Source organism: Rhinolophus sinicus, chromosome 14 (genome assembly GCF_057876585.1).
Source record: "Rhinolophus sinicus isolate RSI-liver-muscle chromosome 14, RSI-T2T, whole genome shotgun sequence".
In the NCBI taxonomy this organism is placed as follows: Eukaryota; Metazoa; Chordata; class Mammalia; order Chiroptera; family Rhinolophidae; genus Rhinolophus; species Rhinolophus sinicus.
Genome location: NC_142514.1, coordinates 78,270,283 through 78,290,290, shown reverse-complemented (window position 1 = coordinate 78,290,290; position 20,008 = coordinate 78,270,283). Strand labels below are relative to the sequence as shown.

Here is a 20,008-nt window from a genome sequence, read left to right as displayed (position 1 = left end):
CTACACTGAAATAAAACACATCAATGCTTACCACAGGGTGAAAGTAGGTAGACTATCTGCAGACAGAGATGCACAAGTTAAAATTTTTGGATGATGAAAACCTTTGTTTATTGTGATTGCAAAGTGGTTACACAACTGCATGTGTTTTGCTAAAATTGAAATACTTTAATAAGGGTAGATTTTACTGCATGTAATTTGTACCTCAATTTCTTTTTTAGAGGGCAAGGGAAGAGGGTTTGACTACAAAGTGTACCCGAGAATATTAACAGTAATAGAACAATTTTGTATCATAATTATAGTGGTGGTTTCATGAGGTTATAGTTTTACAAATCTCTTACAACTGTACACAAAAAAAGTGAATTTTCCTGTATGTAAAAAAAATAAAAAGTTAATAAAGAGGCAAAATAAACAACAAAATATTTTTAGAAAGAGATTAATAATCACGTGTCCTGAACATACACACACACACAACTCTAATGTATAAAATATTCACTAGATCTAAAATCATATTCATAGCGTCCCTAACTGAAAAGAATGTTTGTAATATCCACTTCTTTCATTTTCCAGAAAACACCTAAACAAAATTCGATTTGAGTGGCATTACTTACTTATCAACTATTGTTTTTAAGAAAAGGTTACCGATCCTTTTCAAACCAACCTGATATGGTGTGTTTCGTACTTTAGGCTCTCTGAGGAAAGCGGTCGCCCCACCATATCTTGTTTTCACAGGATGAAAATGAGAAATTCCAAGCTGGCTTGTTTGAAGGATCGAAGATCTCCCACTTGACTGTACAGAAACACAGTTGATAAATTATAAGCAATAAACACTCAAAACTAATGTGATTCAATCAACTCCAATTAGTACTCACCTGGGAGAGTCTTCTAAAGAATGCTGGGTTTTTGGAACTGGTGGCAGTATGCCTAGAGAATGAATTACTTTTCGTCTCCATGGACCACAGATGTGGCACTGAAGTGTTCTCCGAAGCAGCTGTATCAGAAACAAAAATATGTAACACATAGTAAAAGCACTAATGACGAGGCCCTAGATGTTCATGAATAGAAAATGAAAATTACAAGTGAGTGTAAAAAAATATTATCCCATGAAAGTTAATTTTACTACCAAAATTATTTACAACCAAATGCCAAGAACACCTTTAGCAGAAGCTCTTGAAGAAACACCACTGGTAGTTGAGATGTTACCATTGTCATGCTGAGAGGCAGAATCTTTCATTTCCTTCACTAGGGAAATTCGAGAACTGCCCCTTGGAAACGAGGAAGTTAAGGGATCAGAGTGTAATGCAGGAGAGTCTGACATGGGGAAATTCAGATGGCTCTGATGAAGAGAAGGCCTCGTTACTACATGTGGACAATTTGAAGTAGTAGTTGTTGCGGTATCTTTAAACAAACAAATAAAACACTATTATTATGAATATATAACTTAGGAAAAGCAATAACCCATCATGACAAAATGCAGTTTGTACTTTAAGAAAACATACTACACAGTGCATATAGCTTCAATTCCAGTCACTGAGACCTCCTATAAGCCCAATTGAGCCAAAAAAGATTTCAACTAACTGCAATTAATTTACCTAACCTAGTGTCAAAATATATTTCCGTGATCACATACCAACTTGTAAAAGTTCAGTGTTCCTGATTTTCTTTGAATTGGTCTCAGGATAAAACTCATTCATCAAAGATAAAATTAAAGCTATCTAATTCATAAAACAAAGTCTAACCCTTTAGAAACAACCACAATTAAATTTTATATCCTCCCAAAGAATTTACATTAGTTCCCCTTTTTCTGTGAGACATATATTCCACGACCCCCTAGTGGATCCCTGCACCTGCAGATAGTATCAAATGCTATATACTATGTTTTTACTTATACAGACATAGCTATGATAAAATTTATTATATTAGGCACAGGAACAGATAAACAATAGCTAACAAAATAGAACAATTATAACAATATAGTGTCATAAAAGCTATGTGAATGGGGACCCCTCGCTGAACTATTCCTATAGGCTCAGGACTTTCTGGCACAACACGCTGCCGGCACTTGGAACACGGTTTCTGTCCTTGTCTTCCACCCACAAACTGAATGATTTTCCATCTTAACTGAGCACTTATCATGTACTGTGGCTGTAACTTTTGCAGTCTGAGGTGCAATAGCACAAATTTATTTTTCTTTCTTCACAATTTCATGGGTAGAAATTCCCTCTTATTGTAGATCTTTGAAGCTTCAGCGTATGATCTTTTCTTTCCCTAACAAGTTGAGAACTTTTACCTTCTCACTTAAAAAAAACAGAACAAAACACTTTCCAGCTCTCTGGCATATCCAAATTGCCAGCATCTCTGCTCTTGTGTTTTGGAACCATTATATGTAAAGTAAGTGTTATGTGAGCACTACCATTGGAATACCAAGACAGTCAATCTGATAACCAACCTGACACTTAGTGACTAAAGGGCAGGGAGGATCTACAGCGTGCAGACATTGGACAAAGGGATGATTCAGCTCCCGTCAGGACAGAGCAGCACTGCACGATATTTCATCATGCTATGCAGAACAGTGAGTAATTGAAAACTTAAAGATTGTTTCTTTCTGGAATTTTCCACTTAATATTTTCACACCACAACTGACTGTGGGTAACTGAAGCTGCAGAAGGGAAAAATGCTGATAAGAGGGAAGTATACTATATATGCATACAAAAATATATGTATTCCCCAATCCAATAATCATGCTTTTACATCCTGTTCTGTAATGTGTTTTTCCATTTACCAATATAATTTTGTCTTTACATACAGAGCATTCATTCCCTTTAAATAGCACATTGTATTTTATCATACTGACTTACTCTACATATTTCATTATTTTCCCAATACTCCATCCAACTTTTATGGTTACACCTATATACTTATGAGAGCATACTTATCAACAAATCCACGATTCTTTAAGTTTGAAAGAGTAACATGAGGAGAAATTATGAAACAAATATTCCTAAAAAAGATTTTTAAAAGTCTGATTTGAAGGAAATCCAAGACAGAAGAGTGGATAAACCCTGTGTCTGCATCCTTCTGTGAAAATATTAAAATTACAACTAAATTATAAAATAATCAACTTGGGGAACCATCTGAGATATAGCTGAACACAAGTTTTATAACCAAGGATATAAAGAAAAAGCCACATTAAGACTGGTAGGAAGGGTGGAAAGACTGAACAGACTGGCACCAAACCTCCGGTGACAGTTGAGAATCAGGAGAGATTTCTTGGTCGAGGAGGTTCCCCCAAAGGAATGAGGTATCCCAGATCCACACCAGGCTATCAAGCGGGAAGAGGATCCCCCACAACACCCAGCTGGGGAAAAAAGTGGGCATTCTGACTATCCTGGTACGAAAAAGGCTGTGAGAAACCCAGTCATTCTCTTAAGTGGCGCATGCACAGATTCTCTCACTTCAAGGCTCTCGAGCTGGGATCCAGTGAAGGGACAGTGACTCAGGGGTCATCAAAGTCATATGGGAGGCAGACTGAGGTTTGTGCTTCAGAGCAAGGGTGAGAGAGGACAATCAACATTTTCCCTGTGTAGAATCTTCTTCCCATGCAGCCAGCTGTCAGACACCATCTTTCCTTTCTTTAGCACTCCCCCAAGAGGGTGAAATTTGAATCTGAATTGGTCTGGTGGGTTCTACTGGGACCCTACCCACCAAATCCCTCCACACCAGAGGCACTTCCTCAGAGAGCCCTGTTAACACTGCACTCTTTCTTGAAAAGCTATCAGAGTCTGAGTACACCAGGCGGTCTACAACTGTCCTAGGTGTGCTCTAAGACTTTTGCTGAGTAGCTCTAGGCTCAGCCCTGGCACCAAGTCAGAATCTACATTAACCTGGTGACAACAACTCCGCCCACTCTAGTGACTCCCTGAGATCCTGCATCACCCAACTTGTGTACCACACAAGGCTTCATCATTTTCTGAACCTTAAGAAAGTTGGCATGTAGCAGCAGGCTTCACAGCATCCTGGCTTTTGAAAAGAGCTACCCCAGGCCCAGTACTTGTGGCAGCTATCCTCAGATCACAGTGTGGCCTCTCACACATGCCTCCAAATTTAGCACAGAAAGCAAACATCCACAGGTCACTTTGTAGCTCCTATAAGGTAGTCCCTGGCTGATCACAGGCACTGGGTGTAATCAGCCTGCACCAGAGCCCTTCCTAAGAGCCCCCAGACCAACATACATGGAGGTTGGCTTCAGAACACAGCAGTGCAATACCCAGTTAGTCCCATAAGCAGCACACAAAAAAGCAGTCTCAAAGGGCACCAGAGCCCACAGGGCTGAATCCCTCAGTGGGATTCCCACTCAGGGAGGTAAGCCCCCTGAACAACAGCACATAAGCTGTGTACTTGACCAAACCCCACAACAAATCGCCAGGGGAAAAATTGCACCCACTAACATGCCAAGAGCAACCAAGGATCAACTATAACAAATGGTCACACACAACTCACACAAGGGACACTCCTGGAGCACCTGGTGCAGGTGACCAAGGAGACTGTTCCAAGGCCCTACAGAGCACCTACTACATAAGGCCACCTGACCAAGACAGGGTGACATAGCAGATCTACCTAATAGAAAAAAGAAAGGCAGCCACAATGAGGAAACGAAGAAAGAAGTTCCAAATGAAAGAACTGGAGAAAACTCCAGAAAGAGAACTAAATGGAGTGGATACAAGAACCTACCAGATAGAGAGTTCAAAACAATGGTTATAACGATGCTCAAGGAACATAGTGAGAACTTCAACAGACAGATAGCAGGCATAAAAAAGGACATAAAAACCATAAAAAATAACCAGTCAGAAGTGAAGAATACAATACCTGAAATGAAGACTACACAAGAGGGACTCACCAGCAGATGAGATGTAACAGAAGATTGAATCATTGATTTGGAAGACAAGGTAGCAGAAAACACCCAGTCAGAACAGTAAAAAGAAAATGGAGTCCAAAAAATGTGGATAGTTTAAGAGACCTCTGGGAGAACATGAAGCATAACAACATTTGCATCATAGGGGTACCAGAAGTAGAAGTGACAAAGAAAGGGATTGAGAACCTACTTGAAGATCTAATGACTGAAAAACTCCCTAACCTAGTGAAGGAAAAAGATATACACGTCCAGGAAACACAGAGAGACCCAAACAAGATGAACCCAAACAGGACCACACCAAGACACAATATAATTATAATGGCAAAGTTTAAAGACAAACAGAGAATTCTAAAAGCAGCAACAGAAAGGCAATTCATCACCTGCAAGGGAGCCCCCATAATCCTGTCAGCTGATTTCTCAACTGAAATGTTGCAGGTCAGAGAGGACTGGCACAAAGCATCAATGTGATGAAAAGAAAAACCTACAACGAAGGCTACTTTACCCAGCAAGGATGTCATTTAAAATCTAAGGAGAGATAAAGAGATTCCCAGACAAGAAAAAGCTAAAGGAATTCATCATCACCAAACTGGTACTATAAGGAATTTTAAGGGACTTCTTTAAGACAGAAGAAAAAAAAAGTCAAAATTATGAATAACAACAACAAATTATGAATAACAAAATGGCAATAGCTACATATCTATCAACAATTACTTTCAGGGGCATCCCAGTTTCGGGTACCCCTTCCAATAAGGGAGCTGTACTTTTGCTTCAATAAAAGTCTTTGTTCCTCTAAAAAAATGAAACAAAACAAAACAAAAAAAAACAATTACTTTCAATGTAAACAGAGTAAATGCTCCAGTCAAAAGACACAGGAGGGCTGAATACATAAGAAAACAAAACTCTTACATATGCTGCCTACAAGAGACTCACTTTAGCTTGAAAGAAACACAGACATAAGGTGAAGGGATGGAAAAACTCATTTCATGACAATGGAAACAAAGAAACAAAAAAGAAATAAAAATGAAATAAGCTGGGGTAGCAACACTATACTAAACAAAATAAACCTTAAAACAAAGTGTATAACAAAAGATAAAGAAGGACCCAGCAATCCCAATTCTGAGTATTTATCTAAAGAAACCCAAAACGTTACTTTTATGGGACATGTACATCCACATGTTTACTGCAGCATTGTTTACAATGGCCACGATGTGGAGGCAGCCTGGGTGCTCCTTGATGGAAGAATGGATGAAGAGGAGGTGGTACATGTATACAATGGACTATTGCTCAGCCAGGGAAGGGAATGGATTCTTGCCATCTTTGGCAGAATGGGTGGACCTAGAAGGTATTTTGCTGAATGGAATGTCAGATAGAGAAAGACCGGTGTAATGTGTTTTTGCTTATATATGCAACCTAAAGAAAAAAATAAAGGAAAAAAAAACAGAAACAAACTCATACATACAGAAAACATTTTGATGGTTGCCATGTGGGAGGGTGGTTGGGGTGTAGGTAGAAAATGGGGATGAAATTGAGAAGTACAAATTGGTTGTTAAAAAATAATTATGGGGAGGTAGGGTATAACACAAGGAATATAGTCAATAATATTGTAATAACTACGCATGGTGTCAGAGAGGAACTAAATTTATTGGGGTCACCTATGGGAGGGGGTTTCGGGGCAGGGTGAAAAAGGTGAAGGGATTAATAAGTACAAATTGGTGTTTACAACATACTCATGGGGATATAAAGTAAAGCATAAGGAATAAAGTCAATAATATGGTAATAAATATGTACAGTGCCAGGTGGATATTAGACTAGTCAGGGGGATCACTTCCTAAATTATATAAATGTCAAACCACTATGCTGTACATCTGAAATTAATATAAACTAATATCGAATGTCAATTGTAATTCAAAAATTTAAAAGAGGAGAAAATTTGGGGGAAATAAGAATTTCAAATCTCCAGGTATAAAACAAATAAGTCATGGGGATGTAATGTACAACATAAGTAATATGGTCAATAATATTGTGATAGCGTGGTATGGTGTCAGATGGTTCCTGGACTTACCATGGTGATCAATTTTTAGGTATATAAATGTTGAAAAACTATGGTGTATCCCTGAAACTAATATAACAATGTATGTTAGCCATATTTTTAATAAAAATCATAAAGGAAAGGTCTGATTCGGTAGTCTAAATTTGGGCCCATAAAACAGCCTAAGTAGTCAGAGGTATCCCGGGAATCAGTGAGAAAACAATACTATGTGGAATTGCTCTGACACACTGGATCAGAGCACAAGCTCATTTTTGCCTATGAGAGATACTGTGATCCAAAGATTTCCTGTCATTATACGCCCACAAAGAGCAAATGACAATGTACACTGCCCCCATGTTCTCACTGCGTATGAACCCTTTCTGATTTCTGTCAATATAATATGACAAATGGCATCACTATATGATTTGCACTTACTTTAATGACAGGGATATTGAGTATCCTTGCCTAAATTCATTGGTCATTCATATTTCTTCTCCTGTTAGTTGTTTATTGATGTAATCTCTCTTAAGATTACTGAGATCTAATTTCTTTTTCAGTAAATCAGTGTGAGATGATCTAAAGTATCGAAACTTTCACTATCAGTTGTATCCCTTCATTTCTTTTGATGGTGTCTTTTGTAATCAGAAAATAACTTCTACCTTGTTTACAGAGACTTGATAGTATTCAAAGACTCTAAAAAATGAAAACTTTTACTCCCTTTACATAGAGATGCTGCTGGACATACAATGGATGGGTTTACCCACAGAAAACACCATTAGGTCGAAAATACATTTAATACACCTGACCTACCAAACATTGTACCTTTACCCAGCCTATTTTACACCTACTCAGAACACAATATCCAAAAACGGTGGCGACACAGTACACTGCAGAGTATCAGCTGTTTCGTGATCTCATACCTGACTGGGAGCTGTGGCTCATGGCCATGGCCCAGCATCCCAAGAGTATCTTACCACAGGTCACTAGCTTGGGGAAAGATCAAAATTCAAAATTTAAACTACAATTTCTATGTACTGTGTATCACTTTCACACTATAGCAAGGTCAAAAAATCATAAGTTGAATGAATGTTAGTTATGTCGGGGTCCTTCTATGCTAAATTCCAAGAGGCTTCCCCCCCTTCCCACTTTATATATCTGTATATTTCTGTACCAGTTCCATAATGGTTTAAATACTGTAGCTTTAGGACACATTGAATAACTCTAAAAGAGCCTCCAACCTACCCCACATCCCCCTTATTCTTTTTCAGAATTTTTCTATTCATCTTCAGTTGTATTTTCAAGAACTTTAGAATCATTTGACAACTTTCCAAAAGACTCTTCCAGTTAGGGTAAAACAACTGGGCCCCAGATTAGCTTGTCCAATGTAAATAATTATAAAAATGGACAAACTATGTGAAGGACAGCTTTCAGGCAATAAAACACAGCACACAAAAACCTGACACAGTGAGCCCTAGCTCTCTGTCTAGGGCATTTCACACCTGTTGCAGAGCTGGAGTCTAAGCAAAGCACAACAGGCAGAAATCAGAATTAAGGGCATTGGACTAGAAAATTGTGCCAGAAGGGGCCTCCAGGTGGCCCCATGGGAGTATCCAGAGTCTATTTACTGCAGACTCATCCCCAAAACGCACAGAGGGGACAGGGCTTGGAAGCTAAGTCCCACCACTTTACGGAACTTAAGAAACACCCTGGAATTTCCGTAGATACAACTACCAAAGTGTGAAACTAAGTCTATAAAGCTAAAAATGATCATTCAGTAACAACTGCCTGCTAAAATGAGAATCAATTCTCGTCAGAGGGAGATAACAGAATCTAGAAACTCTACATATCCATCCAAATTGACAATATTTTGTAAAAACAATCCCTTGATATACCTAAAAAAAGAAAACTGTGATCCGCAGTGGGAAAAAATTAATCAACAGAAACTGAAACCAAGCTAGCCAAGGTGCTATACTTAACACAGTCTTTAAAAAGGTATTAAACTATGACCAAAGTTCCTAACACACCTGTTAAAATTACCTGACTGGGATCACGCTCACCGGGGAATTCATTGAGGGATGCAAGGAATCATTCATCATCAGGGAATTGTTAATGTAGCTGAGCATGTTAATAGATTAAATGGAATAGAAAACACAGCCCAGAAATAAACCCTCTCATCAATGGTCAAATGATCTTCGACATGGGTACCAAGACCACCACTCGACAGGCAAAGGACAATGTCCTCAAAAAATGGTTTTTGGAAACATGGATCTCCACATGAAAATGAATGAAAGGGGACCGTTACCTTACACAATATACAAACATTAACTCAAAATGGATTAAAGACCTAAACATAAGACCCAAAACTATAAAATTCCAAGAAGAAAAGAAAAGGGAGAAGCTTCACGACACTGGACTGGACATGACAGGCAACCAAAAAAACAGCAGACATAAGGGATTAAATCAAACTTAAGTTTTGTGCACTAAAACACACAATCAACAGAGTGGAAAGCAAATCACAGAATGGTAGAAAATATTTGCAAATCACATGTCTGACAAGGGGTTAATATCAGAAAATATAAAGAACTCTTACTACTCACAAAACAGAAAACTCAAATAGCCTGATTAAATACTGGGCAAAGGACTTGAACAGACATCTCTCGAAAGCTTATACACAAATGGCCAACAAGCATATAAAAAATGCTCAACATCACTAATCAGGGGAGAAATGCAAATCGAAACCACAGTGAGATACCACTTCATACCCATTAGGACAGCTATTATCAGAAAAGCAGAAAATAAATGTTGGCAGGATGTGGAGAACCGGGAACCTGTATGCACTCTTGGTAGAAAAAGATGTTCAACATCATGAGTCGTGTAAAATGGCACTGCCTCTGTGCAAAACAGTATGTCAGTTCCTCGCAAAATTAAAAACAAAATTACCATATGAAGCAGCTATTCCATTTTTGGATATACACCCAAAAGAACTAAAAGTAGATTCTCAAAGATTTCTGTACAACCATGTTCCTAACAGCATTATTCACAATAGCCAAAAAAGTAGAAGCAACTTAATTGTTCACTGACAAATGAATAAATGTGGTATATACATACAGAGCAATATTACACAGCCTTCAAAAAGAAGTAAATTCTGGTACATGCAACAGCATAGATGAGTCTTAAAGATATTAGGCTAAGTGAGAGAAGCCAGTCACAAAAGGACAAATACTGTATGACTTCTCCTCATCGATCCAGTCCACTGCCCCTGCAGAACACACTAGACACTCCATGGCTCCTGCTCACTAAGACAGGCAGCACACAGAGGTACATCAGCGGAAAGCTGCAGACAACAGGTTTGAAATGAGCCACAGATTCTGTAACTGTTCTTCCTGCACTATTTGTGCTATTTGAAGACGGTACAGTGCCCTCCAGCTCCAGGTACTGTTAATGGAAAAGCCACACTGGTACAATTAACCTTCACTAAACAACATTCAGGACTGTTATATCTGAATTACTTTAAGCTTCCAACGATGTGGCACTACTTTAAGAGCAGACATGCCTAAGTTGTTTTGAGAACACATTGACAAATTCAAGTGTAATGTTTCGCAGAGGAAACACAAACTGTGATGTGTTGTATCTAGTGAGATCTACATTCCACATATTGAGGAGTTATAAGAGGTACTTTAATTCACATGTTATGTGATTATATGTATAGAATAAACACTGTGAGAGAGGTCGAGGCAGACTGTGAAGAGAGAACTCTCTGGAATTTACAAAGTTTAACATAGGGGTAGAATTCAGATCTAAGACAAAGGGGAAACACTACCAGTCTTTGAAATTAATTATCAAAAAGCTGCTCACAATTCGTTACCAAATAACCAAGGGAATCAGAGTGGGAAGGTGGGTGAATAGGCGTGTGATCAGAGCCAAGGAGATCAACAGCAAGTCGGCTGTCTTTGAAGCTGGAGGATGGGGACAATGGGGTTCACTGCACCATCCTCCTTACTGTTGTGAGAACTTTTTCTAGTTTGACACTTTGCATATTTTAAGTTTAGAAGTTATTCACAAAGGTGTGTATAATATACATACATGCAGCAGAAAAGCTCCTTATAACCTCAGTAATATAATGAATAAAATCCAAGTTGGAATTGACCACGGTGACCACTGAATTAATTCCATTATTTCAAACTCTCCGTTCATCTGACACCTACATTAAATTCTTCAAGTTAGTAAATCCTCACAAGCAAGCACACGAGGATGGAAAAGAAGCTGTCAGTCCCTGGGGATACACACTGTTTACATACGAGAAGTCTCTAATCCAGAGAAAGAGAGAGCCTGGGGGCCCATTTGAGGCCCAGGGAAGAAAGTGACAAGGAAGCAGTCAGCTTAGAGGTCTACCAGAGAAAGGCTCAATATATTTCAAAAAAATGGTAATATATTTCAAAAAAATGTCGAAAAGTACTGAGCTGTACACCTTAAATGCATTACCTCAAGCCTATGTGACATGGATCTCAATAGAGGTGTAAAAAGTATTTAATGTGAAATGACAAAGTAGCATTTCCAAATATGCCACATGCATGGGTTACACTGAAGCTATTTACTATTTGTAAACCCCCCACCACCACCACACACACACAAATGCTGGAAGTGGATCCAAAACCGGTCAAGCCTTAACATGCATGGTCACTCAACGACACGATGAATGAAATGCCCCGTTGGCGCACTGCAGAGGACAGAAACCAACTGCAGTTCCGCCATACCCAAATTCCTGTGCTGTGGGAGGCAGTACCACAGTGTCAGTGTAAGAGCTGATGTCTACACAGTGCTCCCTTAGCGCCAGGGCCTACTCTGAGGGCTTTGCATGTACTGCTGTTTTCAAAAGTATTTATGAGGCTACACAAGAGAAAGGAGACTGTCTTCCCCAAACCACATGTCTAACGATTGCTGCTGTGAAAACCAAACCCAAAGTCTAACATCAGAGCTTGCCCTCTTAACTGATATAGTGTATCTGACTCCCTTAACTATAATCAGAAAGCCGATAAATGAGAAAGTTATTTAATTGGAATCTGATCACTATTCTCCTCCTACTTCTCAGTTAGATTTACCACATCAGACAATATAAAAATATTTAAAATTCAGGCACGAAACCCAGCATTCAAAACACAATATCCACGCCCTATTTACCTTCCGTGTTACTGACTGTTGGCTCAGGAGTGATTCTGCCATCGTGAATATTAGCGCTCTCCTCATCAGCACATATCAGATGGTCATCTTCTCTATTTTCCAGCCCCTGTGGTTCCTCTCTTCTAACTGCTGAGCAGGTGCATACATGTTCATTCCTGCTGAAGTAGTTCTGTAGCCATTGTGGCACAATATTCTTAATAGATTCTGTCAACTTGCTAAAGATACTCTGTTGGGGGGAAACACACATAAGGCAGTTTGAGAAATGTATTTTTATATAGGTACCAACTTACAGAAAGCCACACCAAGAAAAACACAACTGTTTCCAACAAAGTTTCCTAAATATCAGTTTCTTGAGTTAATGCTGACATACCAGTATTTCACAAATTGTAGAGACATTATGAAATTCCTGCTTTTTTCTTTCTTCCATAGCATGTATTCATGAGCCAAATTACCCCCAAATGGCCATATTATTCGAATCCTTAAAAATCTCCAATAGTCCTTCCCATGAGACATAAACTTTAAATTTAGTAATGAAGCATGCACTAAAATGTCATAATCCCAGAGAAAAGGCATCCATTTTGATCTCAGCATATTAAAGAATCAATATAAACAATACCTTCAATAGCTTCCTCAAGCAATTATTTTATTGCAAAGTCTTTTAAAAGAACAAAAATCGAGACAAAACTAGGAGACTCCTTTTCAAAAATGACGGACAATAGACAACTAATCCAACATAAGAAACTCAAGAAATAATCTCATGTTTTTTAATGGTAAAATTTCATTATACAGAATGTTGCCTGAAAATCCGAGGAAATAGTTTTATTATGGTAACTTCTAAAAGGAGAAAAATGTGGTGTAACAACTATCAGTATTAACATTTACAGTAGCTTTGCTACAGGCCAGACACTATTCTAAGTGGTTTATAAATCTTATTCAATTTACTCCTCACAATAATTTTATTAAGTTGGTATTAACTGGGCCACTTTACAGATGGAGACTTAAAATGAACGCCATACTTAACCAAAGGTCACTTCTGGGGCAGTGTTAGATTTCTGTGGAGAATAATCAGCAAACAAACCAAACAGTCAAAATGGACATAATAAAGCTCATTATCTAAAGCTCATGAACTTTGCTTGCAGACCTTCCCTTTACTTAACTAAAATCTAACCAACAAATCTATCTCAGCCCACAGCAGCTCAGCACAAGGAAATTACCATGTGAGAGAGAGGAGTTACTAGTGGCACAATGAATGACAGCATCAAGAGCTCCACAGTACAAAGTAATACGGATGATAAAACTGACCCAGAACCATTGGAAGAAAACAACATCCCTCTGCTTCAGTGTACCTCTGTGGGGTAAGTGACCCTAAGTCATAAGAAAAGGTCATAAGCTCAGAATTCCCGAGCCTAGTGGTTTCCAAAGTGTGCCCCCCTCACAGTAACATCAGCGTCGCCTCAGGCCCCATCCCAGCCCTACCACACTCAGCAGGTAGGCTCACCTGATTTAACAAAAGCCCCCAAGGGATTCTGATGGGTGCTCAAGTTTCAGAACCACCATTCTCGTTAAAGAGATGAGGAAATTAGATACATTTAATGAAATTACAATACATTTATTTCAGGGAAAAAGCCCCTCTACAAGAGGTGAATAAAATTATGTGTACTTACAAGTCTTATTACGAATCAGTTACCTGGAAACGTATAATGTGGAATACTGGTCACACAATCATTAAAATATATCATAAAATATTCTAAAATGAATGAGAAAAACAAATTGTCCAGTGGACTGTAATGCAGAGTCTCTGGTTCCGCTACCCGCACAAGAATGCAGGATATGGTGAGGCCAAAAACGAACACCAATGGAGCCATAGATAGCGGAGTCATACCACTATATTGTCGCAGGCAGCTGGGTTGAAGATACAGGAAGCAGGCTCCAAACGATGTGCAATCCGCAATCTGCTTCTCTGCGAACCAACCAACCCCCACTAACTAGCTGCAATCCGAGCCTGCTATCCCACCACAGCCGTTATATCGTGGCTAACTGGCTCACTGGTTACAGCTGATGGCCAATCAGTCACAGCTGATGGCCATCTACTACCCGAGACAGCACCTTTCCATGTGAGGCGAAGAGCCTGGAAACTGATTTCTGGGACTCTGTCCTCACAGGACTGTACAGAACACAGTGCGGCTTACAGAACAGTCTCCCCAGTGTTTCTCAAACTTTAGCCATGATTTTCACCTGTACTATTACTTACTGATTTTTCTTTCTATCCACTCACTTCTCTTCATAAATTTAGCTTTTTCTACACAATAAAATCTACCAAATCACAGATTGATGTTGTATTGGGCTTCACGTGCCCATCCTCATTCTATTCTTGAGAAGTTGTCCCACCAAACTGGCTTCTAAAAGGGTTGGCCTATGACAGACACCAGATATTTGAGGATGGGAGGAAAGAGGTCTTTCTTCCTGTGCTCCCTCTGATTAAGTGCCTGCCCCATCTCTAAAACCACAGCTCTAGACAGGTGGTCCCTCCTCCACTCCTGACACCATTTCTTCCCTTTATCCTTCCAGTCTGAGGGATGATGGCAGCTTCTGCTATTGCTAGTCTCTGGGACTCCTGCCACGCCGTATTTATTCCTTAACCACCAGCATATCTCTAAATAGACTCTCTTAAAAGACATCTCCATTCAATCATCCAGAGTGTCTGTTTCTTGATGGGCCCCTAAGGTATTGATATAGCAGTGCTACTTGTCAGAGTTTTTTGTATGATTAAAATGAAAATTAAACAGTCAGTCCATGTATCAGTTTGACTCATCTACTTTATCAACAATGGGACAAATGTACCATGCTTAGGGCAGCACTCATAGTACCCAAAAGTTACATCCAACCTTTATCTCTTAAAGAAGTCCATAAATAGGCCACAGAGAAGCTTTATTTGGGGACTATTTTGGAATCTTATTTAACTCATAGATGTAACAGCAGACATTGCTTTCCTTCACTCAGCTCATTCAGTCAGTACTTACTGGTCGCATGCTACATGTCAGACACAGAACACTGGGAGACGGCAGGGAACGAGTTCCTGCCTTCTTGGAGCTTATATTCTAAGTTAGGGGGACAAATAAATATAATATGTAACATATAACATCATCATTCGGTGATACGGGCAAGAATAAGGCAGGGAAGCCAAATGGGGTAGCTATTTTATATAAGCAAAAACCTGAAAAAGGTGAGGCATGAGCCATGCAAATTTCTAGTGAAGTTTTCTAAACTGAGGGAACAAAAAGTACCAAGACTCAAATACAGCAGTGTCCTTGGTACATGCTGACGAAGCTTATGGTAACCATTTAATGACTGCAAAATCTAATAAACATTAAATAACTACTGAAGTTCTTCAAAATTCCCCTTTAATCACGTGCATGTGTATGTGTGAGAACCTATGTGTAATCTTTTATTCTATAGCATATATACATATGTACATACATATACAGAGAGACAGTAACTGTAAAAGGACTAACACAGTGGTCCTCATACTGGAGTCTTTAGATCAGCAGCTTTGGTGTCACCCTGACCATGTTAGAAATGGAAATCTGTCTGTTTTAAAAAACTCTTGATATGATTCTTATGCAAATTAAAGTTGGAGAACCAGTGTACTAAAATCCTCTACAAACTCAGTGACTATTATCTCAAGGCCAGAGTAAACATAACCCTGAGTATAAGCTTAACTACAACAAAGTTTTACCTAAATGATCACCCTATTTCCATGAGAATCAAATACATCAGACCATTACACCAACTTTTATAAACAGCTACTTCATAATATCAACTTTGAAATTCACACCACAAGTAAATATAAAAGATTATCTTTGAAACATTTTATTTCTAATTGTAAAGACTTAGCATACTTATGGTAAATAACCAACTACTGAGTATTCAATTGTAAAAAATTGTTGTGAAAAAGAAATCTGATTATGCACAGATTTGCGTGGAGACCATAAAGTTGTCTGTATATCAACTAAATTTGGAGAAGTACTTCCCTGCCTGACAAAGGGGAAAAACCGTTTCGTTATAGAAGTAAAGGTTCCTTTGACTGTATAACCAAAGAACATCTCATCTTTGTCTCCTAAGCAGTGCACACTCATGTCCTGCTTTACCAGATCAGCTTCCTTCCTGCTGTCAGAGGCTTCAGAGGGAAGCATAATGGCCACCATGTAACTCCATGGAAGGTTTCCTACAGAAAACCTTCTCTGATCCTCCAAGTCTGGGCAGTCCCCCCCTTATATGCTCCAACAGTGCCCCGTACTTCTTACAGGATGGCAATTTGTCAAACAGGATGTAATTAGTCTGTCCATCACCTGCACTAACATTGGCTCTGTGAGCGCAGACACCAGGTCAGTTCACGCACAGATTAGCTGGTGTGTGGTTTGAATTTTCCTACAACTGCACTGCTCAACCAACCTCTTATTCCTACACATGAATATTCCATGACACGTTTTGAAAAAGAACATCAGTGATTCTAGAACTTAAAAATAAATAATAAATTTGCTCAGTGTAATAGTTGTACCTTAACCAAATAATATTTCTGTCACTACACTAATAATCCTTTCTTCAAAAAACCAATGTGTGAAGCTATCCAAGAACATGGGAAAATTGAAACCATCCTCTGGAATGATAAATAATACAAAACCAACTAAATGAAAAGAAGCAGAAAGTCAGCTCCCCAAAACGCTAAATTAATGAAGGGCTTAGAAAAATCAACAAAGAAACGGAGCATTAAAATCTTAAAAATACTGCTTGTAAGCCTAACAACATAATCACAACAAATGAGCTAAATTCAAGGATTAAAGGGGTGAATCTTCAAACTCAGACTGGTTAAATTCATCGAGTCCATTCTTTCCAAGGTTCTGCACTTAGCAAAACACGTTAAAAAATGCCATTGAGATTAGAGTACTCAGTTTAGGGGCCAGAAGTAAAATCAAGTAAATGACTCACATATCAAGCACAATCTATGTCTAAGGTGCGGTGAGTACACTAGCTTTACAAATTCCATTTTACCTGATTTCAAGGATTAAAGAAAGAAGGCTGAGGTGGGGAAAGGCTCTTCTACAATACAAACTCACAACTCGTTTGTAATAAAAAAGGTCTTTTTTTCCTATGTATCTTTTCGCCAATTGGAAATCTCAGAACAACCAGAGACATCTCTTCAACATGACTAATTCCTTCCTTATCACTACTATACAGCCTTCCTTCTTCTTACATAGAACTCTATTCCTACTAGTTTCTTGACTTCAGTTCTATGCATCTCTCTTCTTCACATCATACTCTATTAAACAGTAGTACTCAGACTATAAAATCTCTTTTGTCAAATAACTTCACTGCCTCTCTAAGTATAAATATCAAACATATTCCATCATCAGCTTTCAGGTTCTGGAGCCCCATTCCCCCCAGAATACACTGCTGTTTTGATTTTTATCTGCTCTTTCAGTGGCCGTTATTTCCTTGGGGACCATCACTAACCCTTAGTTCTCTTCCACAGTTCTGTGAACATTCTCCTTACCCACTGAATTCCCACGCCACCAGACTCTCCTTCCCAAACTTTTTTGAAACTCTTATTTCATATAGTCTGTTTAATCAGTGTTTCCCCTTGCTGCCTCCAAGCCCAAGTAAAGAACAAGAACTAAGAACACAAGACTTCACATGAGACTTAAAAAATATCTATTATAAAAACACTAAATTAGAGCGAAAACCTAGATGCCATTGTAATCTACCAGGTATTGCCAGTTTTTCAATATATCCATTCTAACATTACTTGTTTAAAAATGTGTCTCTATTCTGACTTTAACACTCAGTTTTGTTTTTTGTTTGTTTGGTTTTTTTTAATGGCAGCTGAGATTGTGAACTCAGCATGTATGCAAACACAGGAGGTGGATTAAAATTATTGTGCTTTCCTCGAAGCTGTTCCTATGAATATGTTTGTTTTGCTTGATTGGCTAAGCCTGCTCCAAGTACTGCAATTGTTACTGCTCCAGTGTCTGTGTGCCTGATGCACACTCAGTTATTTCCATGAGGGAAAAAGGTAATGAAGTATTCAAATTCTAATGCAGTTATATTGAATCTAGTTTTAAATAATCTCAATCTAACCTACAAATCTAAGCTACTAGTTGTCATATTTTACAACCTCCAGTGTGACAGTCAGCAGCCAAGTTTTCCCAATATACCCAGTCCAAAACCTTCTAGCCACTAAAAATCCGCTTTTCATTTCTCTTCTCAACTTCAACAGATCAAGCCAAACAACCTGGGCATAAAAATTACTCTGGCTAAAAAGTTAGAAACTACAATGGGACACACATTTCCCCTTCCTTCAATACTCTGTCACTAACACATGAAGGAGAAACATGGCCTGGCTTAGTCTCTTATTTTCAGTTATCCATATCACAGAGGTGGTGAATAGTTAATTAACAGGAATCAAACAACAAGGACAAGAAAAAGAGTCCCTAAAAGACCTGTAAGCTAGCCACAGGAGACCCACTAAAAGGCCAAAGCAGTGTAACCCAAAGTTCCCTATAAGATATTGCCACTTTTTGTCCACAATCTGTTTGACACAGGATGTAAGAATTTATTTCTGAATCATACTATGGAAAAGATCAGTGAAATCAAGCAAACTGACACACACACTGGAATATCTCCTCGCACAGACAGAAAAGGCACTGTCCTGTCCTGTTCTGACAGTAAACACAGTAAATTGTACCTGGTGGCGAGACTTTAAACTGGGCTTCCCAACACAGAAGACCCTTCTCAAACTCTGCTACCGCCATGACCATTAACTAAGTAGCTACAAAGAAAACATTTCTGAGAATAAAAGATCAACATATTTTTCCAATAATACACTCTGCCTAATGAAAATGGTTTAAATTAGGGTCATCAGACCAAAGTCTTCATTTTACTTAAAACTAACAGATACCTGCCTCATCAGGGAACTTTCCAGGAAATGGAAACAACACCTGGGCCCTTTTGTCACTCATGAGAAAATGTGGTAAAATCATAAACTACACAAGGGCCTCTCATCATGAACCAAAATATAACGTTTCTTCAAACAACTCAATACTTGGATTTATTTCCCTATATATCTAAATGACTGGCATTTCTACAAAGAAAATATGTTAAAAGTAAGCACTTAGGAGAGTAGCAATAATTTAAGGTTTGGCCTCATCACTCAGCAAACAAGTCCTTAAATCCAATATGAGCCTATAAAAGATTGAGCGTGGGTATATAAAGGAAAAACCACTAGAAAGAGGCAGCAGAATTCATAGGCAGTTAAAACATTTAAATCAAAAGTTTCTAGTTAATCACAGTAATTACAAATGAGTCCTTACTTTATATGCCAGGCCCTGATTTAAGAGCTTTACTTCTGTTATCTCATTTAACTCTCAGAACAATTTCTGCTCTACAAATGTGTAAATTAAGCACAGAGTACTTAAATAACTTGTATTTATTTACAAGTTGATTACAAGTCCTGGCAGACAGGCATTCAAACCCAAGTGCTTGACTTGATTAGAGCACATTTCCTATCAACTCTTTCCATTCCTATTTCCATGGATAGAATTAAACATCTAGGAGAAAGCAAATAAGGATAAAAATCAAAACTACTTAGTGACTTCTGGAATGAGATCAGTATTCAACCCTAAATACCCCTCCGTTTCAAAACTGAGAACACTCTTTAGTCATCAGATACTAAGCAGGACATACTTATTTGGAACAAAGTATTTTATAGATGGTACCAATACAACAAAACTCCACCACCACCAAAAACCCACACTGTCATATAATGGAGTGCTATTTAGGCAACTCATGGTCTGTGGACTAAATACAGACCTTGGATGGCTTTTACACGGGCCACA

The 20,008-nt window shown here is 38.6% G+C and overlaps 1 protein-coding gene across 1 annotated transcript in view; it reads right to left on the bottom strand.

Moving 5' to 3' along the window:
* Positions 1 to 339: 339 nt before the first annotated feature.
* Positions 340 to 20,008, bottom strand: part of LOC148755741 (nuclear pore complex protein Nup153-like) — an 85,237-nt gene continuing 65,568 nt past the window's right edge. Inside the window, exons 2-5 of the mRNA XM_088791363.1 lie at positions 12,117 to 12,342; positions 1,153 to 1,395; positions 870 to 988; positions 340 to 787 (exon numbers count right to left, since the gene is read on the bottom strand). Coding sequence (XP_088647489.1) covers positions 605 to 787; positions 870 to 988; positions 1,153 to 1,315 — 465 coding nt within the window. The 5' untranslated portion in view covers positions 1,316 to 1,395; positions 12,117 to 12,342 and the 3' untranslated portion in view covers positions 340 to 604. The remainder of the gene's footprint in view (positions 788 to 869; positions 989 to 1,152; positions 1,396 to 12,116; positions 12,343 to 20,008) is intronic.